At 29.0% G+C, this 27,189-nt stretch overlaps 5 protein-coding genes across 7 annotated transcripts in view; 2 read left to right on the forward strand and 3 right to left on the reverse strand.

The window, feature by feature from the left end:
- Nucleotides 1-27,189, forward strand: part of LOC125876353 (uncharacterized) — a 226,402-nt gene that overhangs the window by 13,503 nt on the left and 185,710 nt on the right. The gene's annotated exons all lie outside the window — the stretch shown is intronic.
- LOC125876382 (RING-H2 finger protein ATL39-like) lies at nt 692-3,954 on the reverse strand. Its single transcript, XM_049557565.1, has 3 exons — nt 3,685-3,954; nt 2,927-3,024; nt 692-1,262 (listed from the first exon to the last, which is right to left on the reverse strand). The coding sequence occupies exons 1-3, from the start codon at nt 3,775-3,777 to the stop codon at nt 965-967; spliced, it is 489 nt and encodes a 162-aa protein (XP_049413522.1). The 5' UTR covers nt 3,778-3,954; the 3' UTR covers nt 692-964.
- Nucleotides 6,362-8,305, reverse strand: LOC125876380 (probable E3 ubiquitin-protein ligase RHY1A). Its single transcript, XM_049557563.1, has 3 exons — nt 7,961-8,305; nt 7,472-7,587; nt 6,362-6,888 (listed from the first exon to the last, which is right to left on the reverse strand). Exons 1-3 carry the CDS (start codon nt 8,126-8,128, stop codon nt 6,576-6,578), a joined length of 597 nt encoding a protein of 198 aa, XP_049413520.1. The 5' UTR covers nt 8,129-8,305; the 3' UTR covers nt 6,362-6,575.
- Nucleotides 11,143-12,942, reverse strand: LOC125876388 (uncharacterized). Its single transcript, XM_049557571.1, has 3 exons — nt 12,600-12,942; nt 11,967-12,082; nt 11,143-11,442 (listed from the first exon to the last, which is right to left on the reverse strand). The coding sequence occupies exons 1-3, from the start codon at nt 12,762-12,764 to the stop codon at nt 11,391-11,393; spliced, it is 333 nt and encodes a 110-aa protein (XP_049413528.1). The 5' UTR covers nt 12,765-12,942; the 3' UTR covers nt 11,143-11,390.
- Nucleotides 15,379-15,801, forward strand: LOC125877632 (uncharacterized). The gene has a single exon (XM_049558864.1). The coding sequence runs from the start codon at nt 15,379-15,381 to the stop codon at nt 15,799-15,801; it is 423 nt and encodes a 140-aa protein (XP_049414821.1).

The raw sequence follows: 27,189 nt of genomic DNA on the forward strand, positions 1-27,189 counted from the left end.
ATCAATTTATGTCATATTCCCCAATTTTAAACCCAAAATAGCCCTAATTTTTTGATTTCATGGTTTTTTCCATAGCAAGATCAACCTGTAACAACGAAAAACTATAATATCCTAACAATATCTTAACAATGGCAACAATAGGAGGTCGATTCCAACACTTTTACAAGAAGATTTTAATAATCCCTAAAATCATAATAATCGAAAAAAGAGAAGATTTTTATCATATGATGTAGAGCCCTAACATGTTAGACCTTCAATCTCCAAGAATCTTCACCAAGACACACAAACAACAAGATTATCAACAACACGATGAGAAAACTTTTCTATTTCTTTAGATTTTAGGGAAAGTTGAGAAATAAGAAAAGAAAAGGAGAAATGACTTTCTTCAAAGAACAGGGTCGGGTCGGGTCTTTTCTCATCATAGGGAGTGAGCAACACGCGCCACTAAATAGACGAGGGAATGGGTCAAAATGGCCCATTTACAAAGATATTAAATAGTTCTGTGGGATGATAGGACACTTTGAAAGTTAAGGTGTCTTTATGAAAATACGGGACAACTTTGATGGTGTATTTATGTCTTTACTCTTTCTATTAAGATTAAGATATCTAAATATAAATTCATATCTGAATATTATGATGTGCATTAGAATTAATGTGTGAATCTTGAATGCAGATCTTAATAATTAAGATGTTGCATGAAGAATTATATATGAATAATAAGTAATTAATTAAGTTCTCAAACTTCTCTAGTAACCAAGTACTTGATCCAAATTCCATGATACAATCTTCTTATTTCAAACTTCATCTATACAAACTCCACAAACAACAACCGTTACTACGCCTCGGTTCCAAACAAGTTAGAGTCGGATATATGAATCCTCACTTCATGCCTCGTTCCAAACAAACTGGGGTCAACTATATGAATCCCGATTTCTTTATACAAACTATGCGCCATACATTTTTTTCAAGTGACAATCTCAATTCTGCAGCAAGGGCAACATGCATAATTCTCCAACCATGGAACCAAACAACATGAATGGAATTTGTGGTCACATTGCAAATGCATTAGGTTATCACCAACCTTGAATTGGCCCAAGCAAATGGTGCATTCTTCATTTTTGATATCGTTCCATTGCTTTATTACCCTGCTAAATGTCTTTATCCCATTTTGCTTCAGTCCAGCCATCTCTTTCTTCTGCAGAGTATTTGATTCTACTTGCCCGTCTTCGACATCCTTGAATCTTTCGTCTTTACTTCTAGTCCTGTTTTCAATAAACACAAATTATAAGTATAAGCTCACTGAGATCCTATATGTTACTCGGACTCTCCAAAATGCTGTCGTACCCATGCTGGATCCTCCAAAAGCAGTAAAAAAGATACTGCTTTTGGAGGATCCGACATTTGAAGAGTCCGAGCAACAAAGCAGAGATCACATTAACAGAAAATGTTTTAACAATCACTTGGTTGTTGGTATGGGAAAACTTACACACACCGGTATCTATACCGAATCAATAGATGCATGACATGTCTGTACTTCTTACATACAAATTATAACTTGACCATGGTTAATCTCACATATTAGTTCGGTGTAAACATCCTGTGTGAGTATCCAATAAGCAATGGAAGCCTTAATCAACGAAATATTATAAATGCTTGAACATCCAAGATTTCGATTTATCCTCTAAGTTAGCAAAGATTTGAGCAGATTTAGTCCAATTAAGGGAAGAAAACTAACAGACAAGGCAAAGTAACGGCAGCTCACTGCAAGCAGACGATAAATCTTCACTTCCACCCCCCCAAAAGAGAGTGGTAAAATCAAAATTTTGACTCGTGACTACAACAACAACTACGCCTCAGTGACACATAAGTTGGGGTCAGTTAGATAAATCCTCATTTCGTCATTTAAGCTCACATCATATCATTATTGTGGGCAGGAGAAACAAATTACCAAAATGCAAAACACAAAGTTCGTACCCTAGGTGGAAACGATTGTCGTGAGTAAGCTTATAGGAATGATTGGATTTCACTTTGTTATATGACAACACACCAAGGTAAGTTCAAAACAAGATACTTATGCCAACCCCACAAGTTACAATTCTAAGGCATCAAGAGGTTAACTTTCCCTAAGAAAACACCATTTCGGGCTTTATATCAAAAAGACCAAACTACTGATTTCACATGGAGAATGACAACCCTGTAGAATTGTTCCGAAACTCATGCCATGTTACCAGAAAGTTGACAAGTAAGAGTGAAGTAATTCTACACATCATATAAATACACACACCATCTCTGCTCACTACAGAGGTAAAAAAAAGAACTCCTCAGTTAGAATGGACGAAACTTAGTTAGTATCGAGACATGTCAAACTCAGTTATGCATAGTTCAATTCGAGAGAACTATCAAGCTCAGTTATGTATAACTACCTGAAATTGAAGCTAGCTATACCTATGAACAGTTAGAATGGACAGAACTTGTTATCCTCCTCTCATGCATAAGTCACTTGCGGTTTGTCCATTAGTTTTACCTTTTCTTTGGTATCATTCCATTACTTGAACTAAATCGTTGACACAAGGGATCTGTTTAGCTAAAAAATTCAGTTCATTTTATCTCGAGGAAGGGAGAAACATCATTCTTTATATTAGAGTACAAGTAAATGCTCTCCTAACAAGACATATGAGCATTGAACAGAGAGCGCTTTCCTTCAATGGGCTCTATGCAGTGCAAATTCGGATTAGTTCATCCAACAAGTACCGGATACTAACACACGAATCTCTGTAATACAAGCAAAATATGCGCTCCTTATTAGATTTTGAAGTCGTACGAGGTAAAATCTATTCGGATACTAATGTAGGAACAATTTACCTAAGTTTATGCAATTAAACTAGCAAAATGAGGACAATTATTTATAGAACAAGCTGAAAATTACCTTCTTAGCTTGTGATCCAATCTCTGCTTGGCTTCTCTAGCTTTTTCACCTAAATCTTCATTGTTATATCCATGGCTTCCTATACTTCTTTGCTCTATCTGCTCATTCAAATGCAAAACACAAGAATATACTTAAAAATTCATTCTTTCACTCTATTCACATCAAAATTCTCCAAAAAGGGTAGAGGTGAAAGTTTGGGGGTGCGGTGGGTGCTGACAGAGGCGAATCCAACATTTGAAGTTATAGGTTTCCGCAAGGACTATAAGTACTAATATACCATAATAACTGAGTTCACATTCAGATATAAAAAAAGAAAGCTACTAGTTCACGTGAACTCATAACTCGTACTCTGCATCCACCACTATACCTATAGTGGCGGAACCAAAATTTTCACAAAGATGGATTCAAAATATAAAAAAGTAAATACACATGATCCAACATTTGAAGTTTATGGATTCTACAACGACTATAAGTTAAAGTATATCATAATAGCTAGATTCTCAATCAAATATTTATAGATATTCAGTGAATTCCTTAATATACAGGATTCTAAGCAAAAGCTATTGGTTCACGTGAATTAGTACCTCATACTCTACACAATCAGAATTTTCACTAACGAGATTCAAAATATAAAAAAATTAAACATATAAAGAAGGCGGGAAATTCAACATCAACTATATAAACATTAAAGACTAATTTTTGACTAATATAAAATGTAATTTTTCGACGAAGGACAAATGAATTGTTGAGTAGCATACCATGGAAGAAGCAGAAGGGGCAAGTGAATCAAATGATCTGAACTGATAACCCCTTTTTGCAATACACAGAATTCCAACAAACAAACCAGACATTTTACATTTATGATTGTGATTTTAGCAAATTTTGGAGAAATTGAAACAAAATTATGAACATGATATTTATGATTTTTGTGTACAAGATTTGTCTTTTGGGATGTTGATTGGAGAAAAGAATTTAGGATATGTATTCCAGCAAAGATGAAACTTTAAGAAAGAACCAAAGAATGATTGTGTAACAAAAAAGCTAACGTGTCTAAAAAAAAGAGAGAAAAAAAATGTGCACCATAATTGCATAAAATAAAATATCACACTTCAATTCGATTTTAAGTTGACCTCGTAAACACACAAATTTTATATGATATTGAGTCATCAACCTATAAGAATATTGGTTGATTCTCATTAGATACACTTCGTATTTAAGGGGATTTGAACCTGAAACCTCTTGATTAAGAATAAAGGAGTAGTTATTAGGTACTACTCCACCACAATCTTCATTAATTTACGGCTTTAATTCAATGTGTTAATTCAATACGTATTTATTATATTGATTAACAATATTGTGATAATACTTTTTTTGAGAAAAAGATAATTGCACTATAATAATAGCATTAAAGAAGTGTTTCGGTAAATTACAAAAATATTGATTTTGCTTCTTCATTTATAAGAGGTAAAGTATCAATAAGGGAGGTGGTAAGAATTTTTCATTTTCAATTCTAAAGTTATAAAAATTAAAATCATGTAAAAATATCAAAACTCCTTAAAAGGGGTTTACAGAAAATGGGCAAAGTATTGATTCTTATTTATTTATTAGAAAAAATTATTTATATACCAAAAAAAAAAAAAGTGAAAATATGCAATTATACTTGATGTTGAATTGATTTAATTAGCTTTATCTCAAAATATCTTTTGTTCCTTTCCACTATATGTATGTTGTCGGAAGGAAATTTTTTTGCGTAATCCGTAAAATTATTTTTATGATTAGAAGGTTACGAATTTGAGCGATAAAAATATAATACGTAATAAATTTTTATGGTCCGTTCTTTTTTTAATCTTACATATAGTAAAAAATTAGTATATTAAATAACCCTCTTTACTTACTTTATATATGTTGGGATTATGTCCGTTATAATATTCTTTTAACATACTTAAGACTACAAAATTATATATATTAAGTTTCCCTCTGTGACTTTATATATGTTTTTCAATATATTTATCACATTAAATATATTGTGACCTTTCTAATTAGGCACCACACTTATTTATTATATTCTTCATTGACTATAAATTCAATAGTATTGACTTTTTGCACCTCTTCTGTATAATTTTGTAGAAATAAAACTGTCTTTGTATGGTTAGTGTCTGTATTCAAGTTCGACAAATTTATATTGATATTTGAGGTATCGCTACTTTGATAATAAGTCTATTCGTTTCAACACCTCAAATACAATGAAGGGATAAATTTCTTAAAAACACATCATTATTCAATCAAATAATTAATTAAATTTTCTGTAATTAACTAAACAACACTCACCTCATATATTTTAAGTAATCATCACATGGCTATTATGACCAAATTTAAAGAATTAGTAACAAAATAGTGATTAGTACCGAAAATCACAAGCTAATTAATAAGTTTCCATTCGTACAAGTAAAGTCACTAATGGCCTAATTAATTAATAGCAAATTAGATTATCTTTTTCTTCTTCTTTTGGTTTATGTCTAAGTGTCATTTTGATTTGATTAGGTGGAAGTCACTTGATTAACAAATCATATTAATCAACTAGTGTACCGTAAAATGACAAAAATAATTCTTTTTAATACATATTATTTTTTAATTAACCAAAAAAAAAAAAACTGAAGAATCGAAACTCTCCAATGTCAAAGTTTTTAAAAAATAGTATCGGTATCAATCGAAAAATCGAAGGACTGAAATTGAATAATCGAATTGATTTGGTTCATATTTTCAATTATTCGATATTTATGTCCACTCCTAATTCCACTTGCAAACAAAATAATACTAAGATACATTATTATTTTTATAATTATATTGGACCAGACAAGATAGTGAAAACTAATTGAATTATTGAAAAGTTTCTTTCATGGTGGGATCCAAAAAAAAAAAAAGTCAGATAGTGATATTTGGTTCGATTTAAATCACTTGTTCCAATTGATACTCAATTGCCATATGATAATCAATAATGGAATTTTCACAAAAATCAATTACTGTAACAGAGAAATTGATGAGAATGATACTCTCTTTTTTTCTTGAGCTAATTTTAGGGCGTGAATAGGTCCAATCTAATTTGACATAGTATCAGAGTCATACTTAATGATCAGATGTGGGGGGCCTCGGACTATGCGGGGGTTGTGAACATTCTCTCGATTCATGATTATACACGCACAAAACGAAGTGGAACTTCAAATAAAGAATGTCTAGTCCAGCTATGAAGGGAGGGGTGAGGGTGCGTTGAGAATGATTTCATATCGGATAGAAATGAAAACTCTAAACTCCTTATAAGGATTGAGCAATTATCCTTCCTTTGAGCTAGCTTTTGATAAGAGTTGACTGCTTATATAGTCACTCAACCAGAAAGTGTATTTTACTTTCATTAGCAATTTAATGACATAACACACAATATTTAAAGACAAAATAATTAAAACTCACCCAAATTCTCCCAATCCACCATAGCTCACACTACATAAAGTTTTTTCTTAAAAGATAAAAAAAATAGTCAATAGGTTCAATTGCAAGACACCTATTATATCTATATATATATTTTTGTACATTTTAGAAAATCTTGGACACCTACAAGTTGTAGAAAGAGACATGCAACTTCCTTCCAATTTCCTAATTATGCACTAGTACTAGTCAAAATTATTGTCATTCTACAACATGGACAATGTGCATTGGATTCTAGCCATGGCACCAAACACTTGGAATGGAACTTGTGGGCACATGTCAATTGCATTAAGTTATCACTAATCTTGAATTGATCCAAGCAAATTGTACATTCATCTTGTTCTTGAGATTTCCAACTCATTTTTGCCCAATTGAACTTCTTTGATCCACTTTTCTTTAATCCTGAAAATACTTCTCCTTGCAAATTTGGCCTATTATCCAACATCTCTTGGCTTTGGTTTGGTGGTTGTCTATTATTGGGACTCCTAAATTCAATATCATCACAAGAAGAAAAATACAATTTAGTGACATGAGGATAAAGAGTCAAACAATTAATGGTTGAAGTTGCAAGTTAGAAACTACTCCTATATGTGGTTTTCCTAATAGGTTTAAGTTTTTCTGTATAGTTTGGTACGTGGAGTAAGGTGAGATATTCAAAGGATAAACTCGATAAGAAATTTGTATCGTCTTTGGTTTGACAGTATAAATTTATCTCGGGCTTAGTCTTGAATATCCCACCTTATCCCATTAGAAACAATCTTCAGATAGTTAGTTTTACATGTGATGGCGGGCTAGTACCTACTTTTTTAAGTTACTAATTATAGTGTAGTACAATTATTTGTTAATAGTTGCCTTACAAGTGACCTGATTATGTAATTATTATCTTTTTACTCATGAGTGCATAAGACTTAAACTCGTCACTAATACGAGCCTATATAAAAAAAGAAGAAGGTATTACCGCTTTTACTTGGTAAATTTATCTTTAATTACTCTATACAAAGTGACCGTGAGTACATAGAATTTAAACTCTTTGCTAACATGAAGAAAGGAACAAATTGAGTTTTTCACCTCTTATTTTGTGATTTCCATCTTGCACTAAGCCTATCATCCAACCTTTGCTTGGCTTCTCTTGCAGCTTCACCTAGTTTCTCATCTTGATATGCTTGACTTGTTGCACCCCTTTGCTATTAATTCAATTATGCAAGAAAACACACAAGAATTAGTACAACAACACAATAGTAATTAACAAGTAAACCTCAAATCCAAATGATTTAGTATCGACTATTTATGAATCATGACTTTTCATATCGCTCCATCTAAGCTCATCTCAGTTCAATACTAATATCATGTCATTACATCCAAGAAATAGTATCTTGTCATTATAATAACAATAACAAACAACAACTATGTCTTAATTCCAAGTAAGTAATAGGAGTCGGCTACATGAATCTTGATTGTCCATATCGCTCCATTTAAGCTCATCTAAGTTCAATACTAATATCATATCATTACATCCACAAACATTGGGGGGGGGGGGGGGGGGTAATCAATTAGTACCTTGGATGAACTTGAATTGAGAGGGTGTTCATTGTTACTTGTGTATAGACAAAAAGAAGACCTTCTTGTGGATGAAAAACCAGTGGTGTTAGATGAATCTATACATCCACTACTTTGATGAAATCTCCTTCTTCTAGCACATTCAACACCAGGAAGCATACCAGCCATTTTTACACAAAACTCAATAGAGGAAAGAGAGAAGAAGAAAAATATAGTGAAAAAAACCAAAAAGTTATGCACTATATAGGCCTAACTCACTTGCAACTTTTTTTTCTATGTATATAAAGTGAAGGAGACAGAGGAAATATTTCAATTCCTATACATTGTGTATTATTAGTATTCCTTTGTCCGAATTTATATGATAACGTAGTACAAAGGTTAATACTTAATTTTTAAAATAAAATATATCTGAAAATTATAGTTAATAATTCAAAATATATTTAAAAATATGTAGTAAAAGAGATTATTTGACTAAGTAATAACATCTTCATATAAATTGAGACGGAAAGGATAGGGATAATTGTCTTTTCTTTTGATTGAAAACTCTATGTCAATTTTATTGTTTTTGTTATGTAATAATAATTATAATATATAATGATAGAAAAGACCTCTCTTGAATGCAGAAGTTTCTTGGAAATAATGGGGCAAAAATAAATTGAATCTTGAAATGATGGGCAAATTAATAATTTTTGGACTAAAGTTTTTTGGTAGACAAAAGAGGTCCCTACCATAACATATTCATTTTTTGATAAGCTATCATTTTCAGCTTCACTTAGTTTCATCTTTCACTTAAATAATAGATGGATGTGGTAGGATTAGGACATGACTTTTTTTCCTTTTTTTTTTTTAAAAAATACTTTTTTGTTCTTCTAAATTTTAGATTTACATTTATTCTATACATACTTATTTTAAATTTTAAATTCATCTCTAGTAATAGATTTATCATCGAATTATATCAATGACAGAATCTATAACAAGGAGTCATTTAGCCATCAGAATTATTTATCTTTTAAATAATTTAAAATCAATATTTGGTTATACACTTATACCTATCCAAATTCAAGATGAAGTTGGATTTCGATTTTGGAAAAGTGTTTTTAAATTGTTTCACTATTTCATTTTTAGAAATTTCAAATAAAGTGTTTTTTTTTCAACAATAATAATAATAAATGAGATCTAAAGAAGACACTATGTATTACCTTACTCCAATATTGTGAATATAAAGAGGTAAATTCAACTCTCTTTTTATTCGCAGAAAATATAACTAGAATTTCGACTCCAATTTCATTAATTTCAAACACTTACATCCTATAATTAACTTTTAACTTCATAAATTTCAATAATAATTATTAATGTAATCTTTCTATATGTGTAATTGTTAGTATGAATGTATGATATAATTAAAATATTTCTTAAAAGATAAAATTCATAATTTTCTATTACATAAGTATATGTAAGTCGCAATCGAACAAATTATAATCACCGTCAAATTATCAAAATCAAACTTTAAAAAATCAAATTAAACTAAACTAATAATTTAATATAATTGGCGAGCAAACATTATCATTGGCGAACTGTACACATGATTCGACATATGTTCTGTCGTTCAGTTTTATATTTTTAATGAAATTAAATGTTTGAAAAAAAAGGAATCATTCATTTAAAATATTTTTCTTTTACAATTTATATTAGTAAATTAGAATAGTTCATTTCTCTCTTTTGTTATCTTATAAAAGTTACTTAATGTATTAGATTTATTTTCTGTTTGCAACTGAATACGGAGTATTACAAAAAAAAAAAATCCAAATTAAATAGCTTTCGATTTAGATTTTTTTTTTTTTTTTAACAACTGTGCACATTATCATTGATAACAAACGAGAATTACAGCTTTGATCACCTAACAACACAACATTCCTAGTCTATTCTCTTCTCCTCACAGCTAGCTTTCGGTTTAGATTTTGTAAATGTATTAAAATGGTAATAATAAATTTGTATATTTATTAAATTACAAAAAAGTAACTAAAATGATTCGTGAATTCAATGGCTTCTTGAATTATAAAATTTAAATTATGAATCTAATTTTATTTTTAATGAAAGTAATTTTAATTTGTAGCATAGAATGAAAGGTTCTATCTTATTATATTATTTTTATTACTGTTATAATCAAAGTTGAGATTACATAATCAAAGATACCATATTTTTTAAAAAATATATATAAAAGAGATAGCCTGTCAAAATCTAATAAATTATTAAAGGCTGCTAAACAATAAAGTATAAAATAGATCAAATGATATTCTATAAACTTTTATGAAGATTTAAATAAAATGAATCTTTTTTATTATTTAATAAAGCAAACAAAAGGAATTAGGTAATTTAGTTTGTTATATATACTTTAAGGGTGGTCTTTGATTTTTTGATCCGCTTAACAAGATTTTAATATAAATTATTTTTATTGTACATAATTTTTAAATATAATATGCATATAATAACTTGTTGTCCATTGGGTAGCCTTTTATATGATTGTCATAATATAACCTTTATTTACCAATAAATTTATTTTTTCTTACAATAAAAAAAATCTAGAAATAATTGTAAATTATTCTTACATGTAATCACATGCATCTTAGTTTCTGTTTTCTTTTTTTTCATTCTGAATATTCTTTATTAATTCTAATATAGCAAAATTTACTATTATTTTGAGATATTGTTCTGTAGTTAAATTATAGAGATTCTGATCTTATTATTTCTTGTTTCTTTATTTTTTATTTTAATAATTGATTGATCTTCCTATAATGATATTTATATAAGTGATTCTAAAGGACCTCAATAATTGTTTCTTATGTATAAAAATAGTTGTGACTTGTGAGCTGTATATTCTTCCAAATGTTATATGTGGGGTTCATGAATAATTAATCCCACTAACATTTATTTGTACACCCAAAACAATGAAAAAGCTAAAAGATATTTCAAATCATATCTCAATAACTTTTTTTTGGTATTATTATGAAATTAATTAGTATAGTTTGATAGCAGATTAGAGTTATGAAACTTTTAATTAAATCTTTTTTTTTTCAAAAACATATTAGCAAGTCAATTAGCTTTATTACAAGAAATCTTACACACTATTTGCAAGTACATTAAAGAGCACTCGTAAAAGGTAAAACTACTGTTTACACTTGATGTTCAATCAAATATCAATTCAGCAAAACTCGATTTAGCAATCAAAATTATCCTAATTCCTCAAGTTGTCACATGTATCTCACATCGTCTCAAGTGAGAAACAAAGAACACATATTGTTTAACTATAAATATGTGTATGAAAGATACATGTCACGCATTCTATTGATTTAGGATCTTAGATGCTAATTGAAGTATTAAAAATAGTCTTTTTCTTTCTCAACTACAACTTCAATATTGGTCAAACCATTTGTCAGCAAATCAGGCCCCTCAATTGCCCTAGACTTTTGAATCCCTTGGCACTCCTGAATTCAATTACACCAAAAATAAATAAATGAAAAACACAATCAGCATCATGAGGATAAAAGGGTCAGAGAAATAATAGAAATAAGGGATTTAAGGTGGGTGAGTGGGTAGGGTGCGCATGTTAGCAATAATAATGAGGTTCTGCTAATGTGCGCCAACAAAAATGAAGTTGAGGTCAAGGTTAAATCAACATCATGAGGATAAAGGGTCAAAATAAAGGGGGTTGGAATAGGTCTATCCCCATTATCTCTATCTCTTATTTGTTTATTTAATCATGTAGCTGAATCATACGATTTTATTTTGGATTGGGTGTATATTCATGTTGTTTGGGTTGGGGTTTGGGGATAAAATAGGCCATTTCGACTATCTCGATCTTTTATTTCTTTATTTAATTAGGTATCTGAATCATACAATTCTGCTTTTTTCGTTCTAGGAGATGGGGGTACAAGTTAGCATGAAGAGTGAGGTCCTGCTAACATGCGCCAAGAAGAAAAAGTGAGTAATTTGGATCAAGATTTATGACCTCTTATTTTGTGATTTCCATTGGGAACTGAGCCTCTCATCCAGTCTTTGCTTGGCTTCTCTTGCAACTTCACCTAATTTCTCATCTTCATATTCTTGGCTTGTTGCATTTCTTTCCTGTTCATTCAAAAAATTAAAAAAAAAAAAGAGTTTTAATATCATAATTCATTACAAACACACACACACACAAAAAAAAAAAAAAAAAAAAAAAAAAAAACTAATTTTTGATAGATCAATATAGGTGAATTCAATATCTAAAGGTGATAGATTCAGAATAATTATAATCGTGTTATATGTATAAAAAGATAATTCGGTTTGTAAAAGTAATTTTAAATTAATTATGCAGAATTCGAAAAAAGACTACACTTCAAAAGATATGAATTTATATCTTGCTAGTAAAAACACAAGAATCTAATCTTGGATAGATCCATAGAGGCGATTTCAATATTTAGAGATGCATAGATTCAGAATGAATATAATCTTGTTATATGTATATATTTTAAATATTTTTTGTAATGAATTCAACTACATAATTCTTCCTAGATTCATTTGTACAAGTACATCTAATCTAATCAAACAAAAAATATATAATATAATTTTTCAATGAAGAATAGTCGACTGACTACGCTTGTACCTTGGAAAATCTTGAGGTAAGATTATGTTCATGGCTACTTGTGTATAGACAAAGAAAAGATCTTCTTGTGGATGAAGATATATTATATGATGAATCTAACAAGCCACTATTTTTATGAAATTTTCTTCTTCTAGCACATTCAACACCAGCAAGCATACCTGCCATTTTTACTAGTAATATGATACAAGAAAATGAATATTATTCTGATTTCAAGATGAAGGAACTCTTTTGATATCAAAATATCCAATATTTTGAAAAAATTTCAAAGAAATTAATAGGCCTAACTTCTTCTTCTATAGTACTATATATTTATTTTTTCTATAGAGTTGATTAATAAATAGAATTTACGAAGGAAGGTGATAGGAAGGATGTGGGAAACTTCACAAGATTTTTGGTCCAATTTCTTTATTGCTTTTTTTTTTAGACTAGTCCACAATTAGTTCAATCATTGAGCTATGTTGAGTCAATTTTGCGTAATTTTTAAATAATATATTTTTCTTCTTTAGTCTTGTTGAATATGGGAGATAATTCCAATGTAACATAAGAAATGTCCTTTTTTTGTTTTTTTTTTTTATGTTGATAGGTGGCAAGAAATAAATTAAAGAAAAAAGGGTTGAGATGAGTTCTCTAAAAAGAGAACAAGGAAAGGTATTTGGGCCAGATGAGGCCCAATGAACTTATGGGCTTCTTAGAAGGTGAGAAAAATGGGCCATGAAATTGTGCGGGAAGTCCCGTGGATTGTTATACTTTAATATTGAGTAACTTTCACATATAGCAAATATAAAAATCATATTTGTATGTTTATAGCTATAGTTTGCATAATTGTGCTCCATGCAAATTTTATGTTTGCTATGAAGCTTTTGATTTGTATAATTCGCTACAAACATTTAATTTTATACAAATTGTTTAATTTTATATAAATTCATTTATACATTGTAATTTGTATAATAAGATATGTATTTATATAATTATAAGTGTATAGGACGAAAATATATGTATTTGTATCTGTATATATACTTTTCTCTTGCTTTATACAAACACAAACACATTTTATATCGAAATGTATAAAATGGCTAATTGTATATCGAAAATGACTAATTATATACCGAATTAGATGGCAAAAAAAAGGAATGTTTGCTGCAAATTACAATTAAAATATAACATGAAGTCATATTGAACTATCGTGACTATTCTAAAATGGTATTATTTTTTTTTCCTTCATTGTTTGTAGCTTTGAAATCATGATAATCTAACACGATTTGTAAGTAATTCAACTGTTAAGATGATAACTAGATTTTATATAACATAAAGTCGTATCGATTTATCATCACTTGCCTGCATAATTCGAAGATGCATTTTTACTGTCAATTGTGCACAAATATCAAAACTATAGATAAAATTGGGCCAAGTTGGTAACAAATAATTATTGGGCCAACTTCTGTTTGGGCCACGAATATTGTATAACATGGCCTACATTTGGGCTACACATGAAGACGTGAACATTTGCACTTTTGTTCATATTTTGTACTGGTTTTTAATTTATGTCCCTCGTAACAAATAATTATTTACAAGGTAAAATTTTATATTTTAATATCATAATATCTCATAATTTATACTTGAACATGATTTCAATTTCTAAAGAATTTATATACCAAACTAAACATAAGTTAAATTGATATATATTATTTTTGTATTTTCGTATTTATTGAGGTGAAACGTGTTAAAAGTTAATGTAGACAAATTTATTTTGTAACCGTAAAGATTGACACGTCATATTATTTTAGCCTATTGCATATTTTAGTATGAACAATTTATAACTTGTTTTCTAGCTCGTTTTTAAAATTTTAGTATATTTGAATATGGACATTATTTTGGATATTTTTTTAAAATAATATAATTTATTTTTATTAATTCAAATAAAATGAAAAGTATTTGAAATAAATTAAGGTCTTAAATGAAGAAAATTGAAGTATGATTAATTACTTTTCTTAATATTTTGCTATTATTTATGAACTAATACACTCTATAAATAGGACTTAAATTCATTATAGATATAAAATTATGCTATTGAAATCGTACACAATATGAGCTATCGATAACTAGTTTTAGAATAAGAGTAAAATAGGTTAGTCTCTTAATTTTCCAATTTTGAATAAGTAAAAATTGTCATCGAATTTTGATATAAGGGCAAACAACATAAATCTCATTAGTTTAGGAGTAAATTATTTTCCTACGCGAGTTCTCAATATTACGAATCTTATCAGAATTTGGACTTCAAATACATATATTTGACGCGTTCATATACATGTATCTCGAATACATGAGGTAAAAAATAAGTGTAATTTGTTCTACATACACAATATTTAAGTAGATTTGCATATATCTGACTCTCTCTCTCTTCTACCTCACTCGCTTATTCTCTCTCCCTATATATTTATTTCAAAATGTATCGGATATACCATATGTATCTAGTTGATTCGTAAGTATCTGGGATACATAAATTATTTCGCTCGCCTTCCTCCTTCTCTCGTATCTAGATATATCTTACTTGAAATATAGTATGAAATTATTAATTAGTGAACAATATATCATTATTTAGTATAATTAAATAGTTTTTTCTTTAATATAATGAAGAAACAAAAATGAATAATATTTTTAGTATACAAACAAATAAAATTCCCCATACAAATAGATAAAAATTAGAAACTCCTTCACATTCTCCACATTTTCTCTCTCACTCACTCACTCACTCACTCACAAGCCTCTCACAGTCTCTCCAATGGAGGACGACGAATTCACCATACCCACTTCTCCACCATCTCTCAAACAAAAACTCAAAAACTCACTCTGCTTCTCCTGCTGTTTCACCCATCGCAACACCACCGCAACCCAAGTTCACTCCCTCGATTACCACCCTCCGCCGCCGCGGCCGCCGTCGTACTCCGATGAAAACCCGTTGCTGATCTGGATCAAGCCTGATATCAAAGACAAGTGCCGTACGATCTTCAATTTCATCAGTAACGGGAACGGAAACCGCCATAAACGACACTCATCTGCTGAGTTCCGTTATGACCCGTTGAGTTACTCGCTGAATTTCGAAGATGAAGCTCCTTTAACGAATTTCTCTTCTAGACTTCCTCAGTCGCCATCGCCTCCCCCGCCGCCGGTGAAGAATTTGGGTATTGCTGCCGCTGGTTTATGAGTAATGGCGGTGGTTACTGGTGAGGGTTTTGTTTGTTTTCGTTTTTATTTTTCTGCAAATATATTAGTAGTAGTATATAGTACAAATACAGGGGATAAAAGCTTACACTTACTGAGCTTAATTTTGTACACAAATGAAACTTTTGAATCTATAAAAAAACCTACTATGTATTTAATATAACTTCTTATTTTATGCTTTCGTCGTAAACAATCTCTCTACCTACACGACATCTTTTGTCTTTTGAGATATATGGGATATGTTGTTGATGTTTAAAAGATGGGGACGTAAGATTAGATATTTTATTCAGTGCGGAGGAATAACATAAAAATTATAAAACATAATTAAATACATTCATAGAAAATAAATTTTTTAATTAACATGATTTTATAATTGTAAATAATGTAATGATATAAAAGTTACTATGAGATGCAGAGAAACTCTAACATGTTAGCTTTCAAATAATAAAAGAATTACATTTTGTTAAAATATATTACTTGTATTAGGGGTGTTTATGATTTGATTCGGATCGATTATCGGTTAAAATTAAAATCAAATTAATTTAGTTGGTTTTTAAATTTCTTAAACTAAACAAAAAAATAATGTTAGTTTGGTTTGATTTGGTACGATTTTTGGTTTTTTCGATTTGAAAGTAATAAGTTTGTTGAAGGCATATGCATTTCGATAGATACAAACACCTAATACATGAACAATCCACTAGAAAGATGTTGTGGATTCTATTAAGCAATACTAGAGTTTTTATTACACAAACAAAGTGATTTAGTTAAGCAAAAAGTCATGATACACTAAAATTCAAGTGTTAGGCTTGAGAAAAAGGTAAAATTAAAGACTAAGGTAATTGGAATTTAAAATAATTATAAAATTTATATATATATAATTTCTCAGTTCGGTTTAGTTAGTTTTGCGGGTTTTTTTAGTAAAATCAAAATCAAACTAAATAGTATCGATTTTCAAAATTTAAAACAAAATCTAGCTAAACCAAACCAAATCAAATATCAATTATTTCAATCGATTTGGTTCGAATTGTGATTTAGTTTAATTTTTTAACCATAACTATGATCAGCTCTAACTCGCATGCTATGTAATTTATCTCCCTAAAAGAAAATAAAGTTTATTAGTATTATAAATAAAACAACACTCTTTCACGAATATTAACAAAATTACTTTTAAATAGAGAAATAATAAAATAATCATATGATAAGTTTGAGACTATAGAGAGAAAAAACACGAAGATCATTGATAAGTAGAGATTAAAAAAAATTCGCTATATATTTTTAAAATAAATGTTAAAATGAAATTCACCCTCATGATAATTCTAAATGGTGAATATATAATATCATAACTTGTTATTTGAGTTACTCTCAATCTTTTTAGTTCTATAGATAAAAACAAACTATTAAATATCATTCACTTATTAAAGTATTATGAGAATCAATAGTGTTAATTGAAGAATTTAACACATAATTTATGTAAAGTTGTTAGGAGAGCACCTCCGAACCCCGAACATATTTAGAGCATACAATTGAGCGCTTAAGACGTAAGCTTCACAAAATTATGCCTCACATATAAGCCTCAATACATTTTGTTAGTGCATTGTCTCGGGACGAACCCGAGAGTGATTCTCATGAAAGTTGCCTTTTAAAATATTGATATTTAACGTTGAGTCACAAATAAATATAATTTTTTTTGTTAATATTGAATGTGAGTAAATTTAATTTGTTACTGATCATCACTAAGTGATAATTTTCTATTTTTTCTTAACTTATTTATTATTCAAAATTTACTAATTTGATTAATTAGACTTCACTTTGTGTGTAGCTCATTAAAGGAGGAAATGGTAAAGTTTTTTTTTTAGTGATAGCTTGTTTTTTTGATGTAATAAAAATATGCTCTTAGAATGTTTAAGAGTTTTTCACTTTTGATTTTTTTTTCATTAGTTGTTGGTTGGTACATTGGTAAAAATGAATTAACTTTAAACTGTAATTGGGAATCTTAATTGTTTATCAAAATGATTAATAAACAGGATGAATGATGAATTGTAAAGTAATAAACTACTACAATTATTAAAGTAAGAAAATATAGTTACTTACTTACTATATTAGTTTCCATATTTACTTTTGGTTAAATTACTCTTTTTAGTTAATACTTCCTCGATTTTGATTATTTTTACTTGTCATATTTTAAATTCAAAAATCAAATTGCATAAACTTTGATCAATATTCTAAAATATATTTTTTCATTATATGAATAAGAATGCAACTTATAGTATTTTATTCGTGTAATTTATAGATATCTAAATTTAATATATTGAATTAATTTAATTTTAAAAACTAATTAAATTTTGATAAATAAAATAAGATAAGTAAAAATAAACAATAAATTTTACATAGACAAAAATTATTTTTGATTTTTAAGCAAGATTCTTTCATTCCTACCTTGGTCCCAAAGCTAAAAAGTTTCATAGATCTCACAAACATGGAAGCCTAGGGAATCCTACTTTTATATTCCTAACCCTCATAATGCTAAAATATCTTTTTGATATATTGCTTAAAACAGGTTAATGAAAAACACTAAAAAAAACAGTTTCATATCACCATCCTATATATTCGGTAATCATTGATTCGATTAATTTATTTACGTTACGTAAGAATTATAGAAGAGAAAATGCTCTAAATTAGAATTTCTCTTATACTATAGGTATGAATACGAGATGTAAGTATGTACATAATGTAATGATCAGTAAAATATGGAGAACATTAAGGTTCAAATTCCATTAGAGATAAAAATATTAAGTAATTTCTTTTGATTTGCTCAATCTTTGATGAGAGAGTTTCCCTATACATGTTTTGATGGGGTAGCAGATACTCGATAAATAAACTTATCGATCTTTTAATATTAAACAATACTATTGTAGAGGCTATAATTTGCAAAATCTTTGACGAGGAGAGATGAAAATTGACATGTCAATTTCAAGTCTATTGAGATTTGAGACCTTAGTTTTGGTATTACTTGAGTCGAGGTCTATCATATACAATTTTTTAGTCCTTAGAAAAATAATAATAAGGCTTATATATATTTTACTTTTTTGAGACCCCTAATAAAATCACTCTATTATTGTTGTTACTATAATTGAATTGACAATTTGGTTTAATGCTAGTTCAAGTTGGTCTCTAGTCAACACCAAAGGGTATATGTGTTTTCCTCTTCAATTTTACTACTATCTCCTTTTTACTATTATAAAAGTAAGAACAAACTAATAAAAATTTGCCAAAGTATATATAGAGTAACATTATCATATAGTTTTTGAATGTAGATGAAATTCTGTGTCACTTTCACTAATGTCTTTTCATGGCCCAAGACAAGCATATTAATGGCATAATGTTTTGCCAAAATGTATTCCTTTGCAATATCTCAATACCCAATATCTTTTAGGGTCAAAAATATCTAAGGTTCTTAAAGTGGAAAATATTGCCATTCTTTTGCAACTACTATTGCCAAATTAAATTTTTTTAATGCAAGTTTGGTTTCATCCTTTCGTAGACATAGAGATTTTGTAGGACTCTAGAAGATGAGTTTTATTTCAGTTAGGATTTTTGGAGGCTACATTTTATCGAGGACATTACCTAGATAGGAAGATATAGAGGTTGTAGATTTGAATAGAAGATTAGTAGGTCAAGGGGGCGAGAGTTGTCTAGTTTTCTTATTAGTATTACTTTTCTACTATCTTGTTTTGTAATTTAAATATTACATATTGTTTCCTTTGCTTCAGTTAATGTAGTATATGTTGTTGTCACTTATTCTCTTCTTAATTGTTTTAAGCATGGTTTCTTTACGATTGTATTTTATATACTTGTCTTTTGATATTAGAGGGTCTATTGAAATAATATTTCTAATATCATATGGTAGGAGTAATGTTGCGTACACGCTATCCCCCCCCCTACAACTTATTAGATTACATTGAGTATATTGTTGCAACCACTCATATATGTCTTGAAATTCAATTTTTCAGCTCAAAATTTCAAAATATTGTGTTCTAAAGTTCGAATTAGTGTAAGTTACAAATCTTGATTGATACTTTAAGGAGGACCCAAGAAAGGCTAGCTATCCTTGTACTTCGCCCTCTTAAATGAATGTTATGCGACATATATATGTCTAAATTAGTCGAATCAATAAAATTAGTATATCAAACATCATTCAAAAAAGATAAAATTTGGAGCTCACAATTGTTTGGTAGTTCGAATCTTTAGGTAAAAAGCACTAGAGTAGATAACAAGAAATAAGATGTTCATCAACAAGAACATAACTTTAGTGATGATGTGGGGCATGAATCAGCATCATGATGTGCCAATTAGGACTCAACAACCCTTCAAAGTTTCATTACACATAAAATTATCTATAAAGAATAATATAATCCCCAACTATATTATGCTCGTTTGGTACGTAGGATGGGATAAACGTTATAATATTTCGTCAGATTAGTTAATCCATCATTTTAGTATATTCGATAAATTGGTATTTGTCATGTCTAGTTTTACTCTTATATTTATCAAATATGTTTAAAAATTATTTTTCTTAAGTCGAAGATTTATCGAAAATAATCTCTATATTCATCTACTATCCCACCCTTTTTATACTTTATTTGTGAGATCATACTAAATATGTTACGTGTGTGCATATGCCGGATCACACAACCAAACAAAATATGATAAAAGACTATCTACCAAAATCAGTATGACTATTGACTAGCATGACTTCATTTTAAACGTACGTTGGAAAGCTAAAACAACTTTGGTGCTTTTCGTTATCTTTTATCAATTTTGTCTTTAAAATTACTTTTCTTTTGTGGTTTAATGAAAATAATCTCTCTACGTCTCATAAAATATATAGTATTATAAAAGTAGGGTCTTCTTATATCTCATCCTTTTCATAGCTTATTTACGAGATTATACTGAATATGTTATGCTCATGTGCATTCGCTCGTTCACATGATCAAACTCAATAGACACTTGTATTTGTCGAATTTGTCTTTAAAATTACTTTTCTAAGCTGGTGATTTATCAAAAATAATCTCTCTACGTCTCACAAAATATATAGGACTATAAAAGTAAGATCTTCGTATATCCCACCCTTCTCATAACCCATTTACAAGATTATACTGAATATGCATATTATACTCATGTGCATCCGCTCGTTCACACAACCAAATAAAATATGATTAAAAAATGTCTACCAAAATAAGTATGACTTCATCTTAAACGTACGTTGGCAAGCTAGAACAATTTTGGTGCATGCATTTTCCCTCTTTTTGTGCTTTGAATTTTTGTTTTATTATTCTACTATAGAAAAGTAACAAAACATGACATCTCCTTACAAAGTTACAACTATTTGCAAACATTTTCTTTAGTGTTAGTTAGTTGTAAAACTTTAGGTGTATTATAATTGATTCAGATGTGTATAATAAAAAGAAGTGACATTTTGTGTGAAAACATGCATAAAAAGAATAATAAAAAATGTAGATAGAAGCGTCGAATACAAACACTTCATTATACATTCAGATTGATACTCGATTGAAACATGTCATAATTCAAATGTCTAAATGAAATTTACTACTAACAAATTTAAATTTTTGCCGATAAGTTCATGAACCAATTCCAATCATTTGCATCGTCATTAAAAAATTAGGCAAATAAATATTAATAAAACTCATGATATTTAAATTATGAATCGATCATCGCTAATAAAACAAGAAAGAAGCATAGGATACGATATCGAGGTTGTAATAGTAGGAAGAATATTGCAAATTGAATGGACAAGAGCTCATGGCATTTGCTTATTTGGCCTAAGAATAATAGTAACATCAAATTCAAACAATTGTTCAAGTGTTTCACTTCACTTGTACTATTTATTATCTAGTCCTTTCGTCTAAGGGGTGCACATGGTATGATATTGAAAATTTCGAATTTAGTAATTTTAAAAATATTATATCATATAAATTCAGCATGCTTCGATATTTTAAAATTTTGATTTTGATATTTTTCGGTATAATAAATTAATAATCACAATTTATTCAATTTTGATTTTCATTCAACAAAGAATATAGTTATGAATTCAGTTTTTCAAGAAACATCTCATTTATATCATATTAACACCTTAAACATGTGAAATTATTCAAAAGGAAGTACGAGCAATTTCTTTCATTAATCAATTACACAAGAAAAGACATTTTTCATCAAAAATAAAGTAATCAAAATTTCAATGTCTCAATAATTAGTTTTGCTAATACTAATTTATAAATATGTTAGTGCTGTAATAAGTAATATATATGAATTGTATTTGTAATTATGTACTTCAATATGGTACTTGTCTACTTCATATTCGAACATTTTCTTATAAATATGGAATACCGAAAAAATGCATAGCAAATACATAACATAATATCGAAATCATGATATATATATATAGAGAGAGATCACCTTTTTAATTTATGTAGCTACCCATAATAAATAGTAAGTGTAAGAACGTTTAATCTCTTTACCTTGTGTATATATAAGGAGGAGAACAAATGCGGAGTTTAAATTTTCACTTAGATAATGTAAAATATAAAGAAATATTTAACGTATGAAGAAATCGAAGAGTACAAGAGAGAGTTGCCCCTCAATTCCAATCCTAAGGTGTGAATTTGAGTCACCAAAAGAGCAAAAAGATGAGAACATTTTTTTTTTTTGGGGGGGGGGGGGGGGAGGGAGGGGAGGGGAATTCTTTTTTATATAAAAAGTAATGAAATCGAAAAGTATTCAATATTTGCTCTATATACATAAAATATAATGTTAATGATGTACTCGACCTCTTACCTGACTTCACCCCGAAAGCAAAGGGACCATATTGTTGAAAGACCGTAGTCCCTAAGCATTTGAACAAAAACTGGAACATGATTTTCCTTTTTGTTTGCGGATTAAATTATTTTGAAATTATAAATTTAAGATTAATTTATCTCATTAAGAAAACGAAATGAAATAAGATAGGATATTTAGAATAAGATTATGATAAAACTTAGTATATCATATTTGATTGATAATGTAAAATAATCAAACACAATATCTTAAAATATCTCAACTTATTCCGCATATCAACGATCTCGATATAATTTGCTTTTAGAATAAGTGGGCCTATTCAAGTCTAGTGGCCAAGTAGAAACTAGAAGCATTCAGTAAACAGATGACATAGGCCCATAGCCCATTAGACCTACCCCACAACTCAGGCATATGATAGGATAGTTTGAAGTTTTTCTGCACACCGTTAATTAAAAATTTCGAGTTTGAACTATAAAAAGATCTTTTGATTTTTACAATTTTAATGAATCGAAAATAATACATTCAGATAAAATTTGAAGCTGCAAAACTGCAGGTTCAATCAAATACAACATTTTTTACATAAAATATGTATACATATGAAAAAATATTAAGATACTTATAAATATTGGATTTTAATGCCCAGTAAAAGTATAATATATATCACATGATAAAAATTTAAATATTAAATTCATCAAATTTAAAGCAAAGGCATGCTTGTGCTTGGTCCAACTCATAATTAAATGGGACATTGAATTTCAAATAACAAATAATTATATAGAAAAAAGATTTATGACACCATTTTCTTTTTGCAGTCTGAAACACACACAATGTAGAATTTCACATGAATTGTCAGTGAATAATTAATGTGTATATTAATTATACATATTTATCGAATATCAAATATACACTGATGCATTATAAACTATTACGACTAGACGCTTGAAAATACGTTTACCTCATTATTTTACGACTAAATGCTTGACAAATATTATCGTGGTTTTATATTTTCTTATGAATTTTAAATTTGACCAAAAGAGATCTTTATATTGTAATCTAAAAGGTTCATAAATTATTTTTAAAAAAATATTAAATAATTGTCCAAAAATAGTTGATCTGTGAAAAATTCTGCAATTTTCTTTTCTAAACTTCAGCATGGGCCACAAGCCCATACAAAATTGGGGCTGCTAGAGGCCCTTTTTGTGATTTTGTTATAAGTTTATTCATCTAAGCTTTAATCATTTCAAATTTTTAATGAATTTATATCAAATGGAAATTTGAATGATCATTTTTACTTAAGTATGTTACATGATCAATTAATTTTAATTTATAGGAGTAACTATATCGACTCACATTAGCTGCCCTGCGCTTTCCCTTGTCTAGAGTTCGTCTTTATAAATCAAGTAGTATTGGCGATTCGCCGAAGATTAAAGCTTTGTAACATATTGGTGAAGGGCCACGAATTGAGGTCCGATTAGTATAAGGGACGACTTTGTCTCCCCAGAAAAAAGAATAACTCAACTCTCTTGCCGACTAATCTTGTTGATTAAATAACTGGAGAGTTGGAGGGGTGTTCAACCCATGTGCATCATTTAATAAAAACACTTTAGTTAAGTCGCCTCCAATAACTACGATTTAGTAGTTTGCTCAAGGATCTCATCTTTTCACAAGAAATGTAATCGGGATGGAGCCGTGATTAAACCTAATAAAATTCATTTTACTTTAGTCACAAATTACACTTTCGATGTATAAAAGCAATTTGAAATCAAGTTTAACATGATTTCTTATATGAATTTAATGTTACTATAATTTATTCTCTCCAACTAAAGAATATGTTGATATCATGGGTCCCTCACAAAACAAAATCAAACATGAATTTATAAACAATCTCTTTCAAAAATCAAACATGAAAATGACAAATTGTATATGTGGGACTTTCACCTTACAATTATCACTTAATCACTAAGAGTCCCAACAACCAGACAAAAAAAAATAGGGTCCATTTTAATACCCAAATTTTAGACAAATAAAGAGAATAAATTTAAATAAAAAATTATTTATGGTCTATCTACTAGTCACTTGTCACTCAACAATTTTCTAATTTTTAAGTTTTTATTTCTTCTTTATCTTCTTGGTGTTTATTTAATAGATGATTAAAATAAAATAAAATAAAAGATTCTCTATTAACCTAACAAAATCTAGATTATTCCTTCTGTATTATAATGGAATCACTTATCCCAATCCTTGTTTGAAATATCTAAAAAATACGTCAATTGTCATATATTTTCTTTTTATAATTGATCAGCTAAATTAGATTGGTGCGTCAAATGAATTGATATTTGATTTCTTATTGAATTCGTTTATCCAAATGTTTTCTCGTATTCTAATCAATTTATTTATTTTAATTCTTCGAATAAAGTAATCTATTTGAACAAAATTCAAGACTACCATCCTAATTTTTTCAAAATATAAGTAGATACTCTATAAATTACTTATAATCCAATGCTGATTTCCAAGTTGTGATGCCTAACCTTAATTATAAATTAATGAAAGATAGTACTACATCACTAACCAAACTTAATTATATCTAATGAAAGCAAAATTCCTCAATTTCCACTAAATAGCCACATATAACAAATAATTTTTCACTTTAAAGTGAAAAATAAAACAAAAATAATAATATAGAAATATGTGCCATATCCAAAAGACTTTACAACAGAAAAAAAACACATTTGCCCTTCTTTTTGTATTTGTTTTTTGTACTTTCTTTTTCTTGAAGCTTCTTGAATCCTTTGAAACACGAGCAAGCGAGTGTCACGATCCAAATCGTTGTGATTGACACTCACACTAACCCTCCAATGGAAGAACCATTAATATAGTCCAAACCAAGCAACTAATCCAAAAACTAAGACATTTAAGTATATGAAAGCAGGAAAAGTACTAAGGAAATAAATAGAGTTCCCATAAACTCTAACAAAAATCTAACAATAATAAACTAACATACGGAAGTAATGCCTAGAACCTAGAAGTCAATGTACCAAAACATCTAAAGTTCAACAAGTCTAAACAAGAAGGGATACAACCCCAACTAATGAACTAATCAACCAACTAGAAAAGTCTAAGTCCGAAATGGTGGACATAGACGAAAGAGAACCCATGGCAGCCCGGAAGAACTAGCTCACCCTTGAGTTCGAAAACGGTCACCGATCTTCTAAGCGAGGTCTGTCAATAGCTGTCGGAAGGTGCCCTGTACTCAGCAAAAATAAGAGCAAGTGCAGTATCAGTACACAACCACAGTGTACTGGTAGGATCACGTGGCTATCCCACTAAGTGTAACATAAGCAAGTCAACAACATTATAATCACATGCATATATCGAACATATACAATATTATCAACATTTATGAACAACGAACAACTTCACATTTCTCAAGATACACAATTATGACAAGTCATTGGTCCTCTCATGAAACCCAAACAGTTAGCATATCGGAATGCGATATCCGATCCAATGATTATGTCGAAACATAGCAATCAATCCCATAATTATGCCATAACGTGGCAACCAATCCAAGTTAGATATGCCAGAACGTGGCAACCGATCCATTCAACACACCACAATCACAATCACAAGTATATCCTCAAGATCATACATTTAAGTCATTGGTCCTCTCAATTCCGTAAAGTCGTATGGATTCCTTAACGACTTATCTAACTACTCATGTAATTAAAATCATAAATAAGTCACCCGATTGTTACCAGATTTCCCTACAACTCAAAGATTCCAATTTCGTCCAAATTTGGAATAGGTTGGGAAATTTCAAGTTACTACGAAAAAGTTTTTCGAACCAAAATTTTTCCCCATTGATTTTTCTATAACAAGGAAATCCGATCATTACAGCGAGAATTGTGATGAGATGAATTTTTATATTATTAATTAAAATTATCGAGTTCGATCTCTACTACAATATTTTTTTTTTTGGTAAAGAGCAATTCTCTCATTTAATAAGTTAAATTAATAGAGACATTCATATTAAATATAAAATAAAAAAAAAAAACAAGAAGACATTCTTGGAACTTTCTTTTTGGCTTTTGCCATCGTCATTGTCTTTTAAGAGATTGGAACTTTTTGGAAATCCAAATGATTTTCTTTTTCTTTGAGTTTTTATTAAATTAATTAACCAACAAAAGTATAAAACACTTTTCTAGATTACTCCTTTAATTCAAAACAATGAAGAAAAACAAAAATAGTAAAAAGGAAAAAATAAATCGATTAACTAAACTAGGTTGTTTGTGTACTGAATTAAAGGTTAATCAGACTTTAACCACAAATTAGCTAGAACCAAAATGGAATATTAATTGGTTTATCCCTTATAATTTTATAATCTTCAAAATATCCACTTGCATACCATTCGTAAAAAATACGATAATTATTTTGAGACGGAAGGAGTATTAATAATTTTGTTTGTTTGTTTACTAAATTCAAGAGGATAAAATTACTACATTTACAAAGCCTCAACTTG

The sequence above is a fragment of the Solanum stenotomum genome, chromosome 9, assembly GCF_019186545.1.
Source record: "Solanum stenotomum isolate F172 chromosome 9, ASM1918654v1, whole genome shotgun sequence".
Taxonomy (NCBI): Eukaryota; Viridiplantae; Streptophyta; class Magnoliopsida; order Solanales; family Solanaceae; genus Solanum; species Solanum stenotomum.